Source organism: Lygodium microphyllum, chromosome 5, assembly GCF_053477565.2.
Source record: "Lygodium microphyllum isolate KBCC chromosome 5, Lygodium_microphyllum_v1.1.10, whole genome shotgun sequence".
Classification (NCBI taxonomy): Eukaryota; Viridiplantae; Streptophyta; class Polypodiopsida; order Schizaeales; family Lygodiaceae; genus Lygodium; species Lygodium microphyllum.
This window is the reverse complement of record NC_141139.1, coordinates 64,000,168-64,004,124: the sequence shown is the minus strand read 5'-3', so window position 1 is coordinate 64,004,124 and position 3,957 is coordinate 64,000,168. Positions and strand designations below refer to the sequence as shown.

General features: G+C 40.7%; 1 protein-coding gene across 1 annotated transcript; it reads left to right on the top strand.

Moving 5' to 3' along the window:
- Positions 1-3,055: 3,055 nt before the first annotated feature.
- Positions 3,056-3,649, top strand: LOC148035907 (pathogenesis-related protein 5-like). The gene has a single exon (XM_087678862.1). It carries the CDS (start codon positions 3,056-3,058, stop codon positions 3,647-3,649), a length of 594 nt encoding a protein of 197 aa, XP_087534988.1.
- Positions 3,650-3,957: the final 308 nt, after the last annotated feature.

The following is a 3,957-nucleotide window of genomic DNA, read 5'->3' as shown; positions in this document are numbered from 1 at the left end:
AGAGGACAAACTACCTATTTAGGATGAAAATTTTATAAACAATGTTCAACATAGAGAGGAAGAAATTAAGAATACATAGTCAAATTGCAAAAGAGCGAAAACGACATAATGACTATTTGGATAGAAAAATAAAGAAAAAATAGTGCAAAATTTGCAAAATCCAAGAAAAGTTACACTTGACATGAGTGGTATGTAAATCATTTCCTATGGTCATTCTCTAATATGCACCATGTGTTACCATATCTAATACAAGGATGGCTACTATCTTTCGATATTTGACTCTACTTAAACCTCATTTAATTAAAAACTTAATCATTTCTTAAAGCATCCTCTTTTATTTGTTTTTGTTCCTAATGTCTACAATATCATAGGAAAGAGAATATGAAGACATTGTGTATGCCTAAAGCCCTCTTGCATGCTTAAAACTATTCTATAGAAACTGGATTGATATGGCTACCAAGGCCTCAAAAGATAACTTCTTGACACCACAACAACTTTGAACTCGTCTTAGTGAATGCAACTAGCATCAATACTTGAGAACTACCCAATATATCAGATGAATCATAGATTAAGTCATCAATGCAAATGATGACATAGAAAAAAAAGAAACAAGTTGTTGTTTTTAGAAAAAATTATGCCAAGGCCACCCAAAAACAATCATACTTGGCCCTTGTAACTTCCAACCATATGAATAAGCCATAAAGCAATAATTTTGAAAGTGGGGAATAGGACAATAGCAACCCCACACATTTGATCATAGATCAATCTTGAATTTGAAAGGGAAATGGAACAATATCAATCCAATGATGTTGCTTATAGAGCAATCTTGAATTTGAAAGGAAAGGCAATCTAACCATAAGAGTTTGACATTGGTATCTACTTCAAAGACTCAATAACCATCAAAATCTCCAAATCCAATGAAGGATTTGAGCCTACAGTCATTCTCAATTACTGGTACTACATTTACAATTCTTCTAATGCTAATGTACATATGACACAATGTTGTATTTTCTTACTATTACTTCCCTCTCAGCTAAAAGAGAATCCATTCAAATGGAGAATGTGGACATGACCAATCGTCGATGAAAGAGAACTCTAAAGATAACGTATTTAAATCCATTGCTAGGTAGAACCATGAAATCCAAAATTTCTATTGTGTTAAAACCAACTTACAAAAAAGATCAATTGTAGAGATGGGATACAAACCAACCAAAGAAATTGGTTAGCAATGATCTCTTGTTTTATGTAACATGCAGATGCCCTGATGAGTGTACTAGGATATGATGCCTCTTAACTAATATAGGAGCCTTACTAGAAGACTAAAGCCATGCAATAATTTCATTAGCAGTGAGATAGCAAGAATATAAACACACTTTGGCTTCTCCATGCAAGATTAAATAAAGCCTATCCAAATCTTGACTCCAAACTTATTATGCCCATTTCTTCGTATTGCACCTTTCTCTTTTCTCAAGCTATTATGAACGAGATCTATGGCTTAGAGTAGAAGGCCAAAACTAGAATCCCATTCTTGAGGGAGTGGGATGCCATCATAACAGCATTGAACAACAAAAATATTGCATAAGAACAATGTTGAGCCACAAAGATACCCAAGTGCAATCCCACCACTGTGGCTCCCATATTATCCCTTAGGGTAAAGCCCTTGAATGAAAATTTCGAATATTATCCTCTACATCATAAAGTTCTAGATGAAGAGAAAATGCATGCTCCTAGTATGTTAGGAATGGGAGACACAATATGTGATGCCACATGGTATATCACATGCGTAGGCAATAGGCAACATGATGTAGATGATTGTGCTACGCTTCATTATATGGCACACATTTGTGAATGGATAGTTAAACATATTTCCTTGTAAATGTAAGTCTAGAATGATGTTTTAATCTAATAATTTATTAAATTTTAGGCGCTACATACCCGTGGTATTCCATTGAAGAAGGGCATTGAATTGATGTGAAAATGAAATCTTTCTTTAATAAAGGACTAGAAAGTTCTATTTATCTAAATAAGCACAATATTATAAATTTCAGCAGCCTGACTTTCTTTGGAAGAACAATCAAAGAGGTTGCCCCTCAACAAAAGGCATAGTTACTTTCACAATGAAGGGCTGACGGCCTTGCAGACAGGTTCCTCCCATGTGGTAATAAGCCTGAGGTGAAAAGGAAATTCCTTCTTCAATAAAGGAGTATGAAAGTTCTACTCATCTAAAGATAGGCAATCTTGTCAAATTTAGCCTAACTTTATGGAAGGACATTGAACCAAAAGATTGGCCTTTAGAAAAAGACATAGGAGAAAGTTGTGAGGCCTTTCAGCCGACAATCCTTTCAAAGCCTTTATGTGTGGGGTCACATGTGAAACCTATCGGTCGGACCTTTTAGATATCCAATAAGTCTTTGTGTGGTGCGACATGTGTATTTTCCCTTGCACTTATTGAATTTATAGTCACCTTTCGTTTGAAATGCAAGTAGAGCTATACTTCTTGCAGCACTCTCAGCCCTCGAATTTAATGAAAGGATTGAGGGCTGAAGGGCGTGACAACTTCTTGCCGTGTCGTATTAACTATAAGCGCTGAAAATGCATCACGTATTGGTGATCGCTTTCGAGGAGGACTCTGATGCCGACCTGGATATTCAACGCGTTTTACGTTTCACGTTTGAATAGGTCAGTTCGTTGAGGTTGGTAATAACCAGACGTTGGACAAGACACGATGTCGAGACTCGACAGGCGAGTTTGTCCGTGCTTGCCGTTTTCTGGACTGCACACTCCCGATAACTAGCTCATCGACGGGCCAACGACGTCGTTTGCTGACTTTTGACGACGTCCCAAAATTAGATGAATCAAGATTCAAGACGTCTAGGCGCAACAGACCATATATTTCACAGCAGACCGTATATTTCACTCAGAAGCGGCATCAGAAAACACCAGCAAGTTTAGATCAGCCCGCACATGCAACTAATTATACGACAATATGGCTAGTGCAAGCTGCTGCGGGTCGTCCCTAGTAGGATCAGTGGCCATCGTGACATTAATGATACTGATGAGTATGAGAGGTGAGCTAAATATCGTATCGGCCACTTCCTTCAATGTGGTAAGCCATTGCGGGGGCACCCTGGGCGTGCAAGTGCGCGAGAACGCCGGCGGTCCGTCCATCCGAACCACAGGCTTCTCCCTGGCGCCCGGCGAGTCCAGGGCTCTGACCCCCCCCAGTGGCTGGTCGGGCAACTTCGGGACGGGCACGCCGAGCCTCCTGGCCGAGTTCACCATCAACAAGCCGGCGGGCACGGACTTCTACGACTTGAGCGCCGTGGACGGCTTTCAGCTGGGCGTGGGCATGAGCATCACATGCAACGGCGCGAGGGTTTCCTGCAGCGCGGCGGCTTCCATTTGTCCCTCGGGAAACGTAAACGGCAACGCATGCGTGAACCCCAACCGCGACGATCCCAACACGAGCTACGCCCAAAAGGTGCGCGCCTCCTGCCCCGACGCCTACAGCTGGTCCGCACGTCCACGGGGGGCACCTGTGTTATCACCTTCTGCCCCTGAATACCTGCCTATCTCTATTAACATATGGCCTCCCGCGCTAGCCCTTAGTTACTGTTGTAAGCTGCTGTGTACCAGCTGTGCCTTCTAATAAAACGTCCGTCATCCGATTAAGCGTGCATGTGACTTGACTTGCGATGAAATTTCCATGGTTGAAATGGAGTACTTTAAAAAATACCCCATAATATTTCAGGAGGGGATGGTCTAACTGAATCGCCTGCAGCTCTCGTCGTCGTTCCAATGGTCGATTCATGCACACAAGATATTCTAACCACCTTCTATATAGGAAAAAAAAGAGCGCTTGCTAGTTACATTTTCATATAATTAGAAATAGTTTAGTATAGTAAATTTCAAAATTTACTAGATTGCCAATTTAAAAATATAGTTTTCAATATAGAG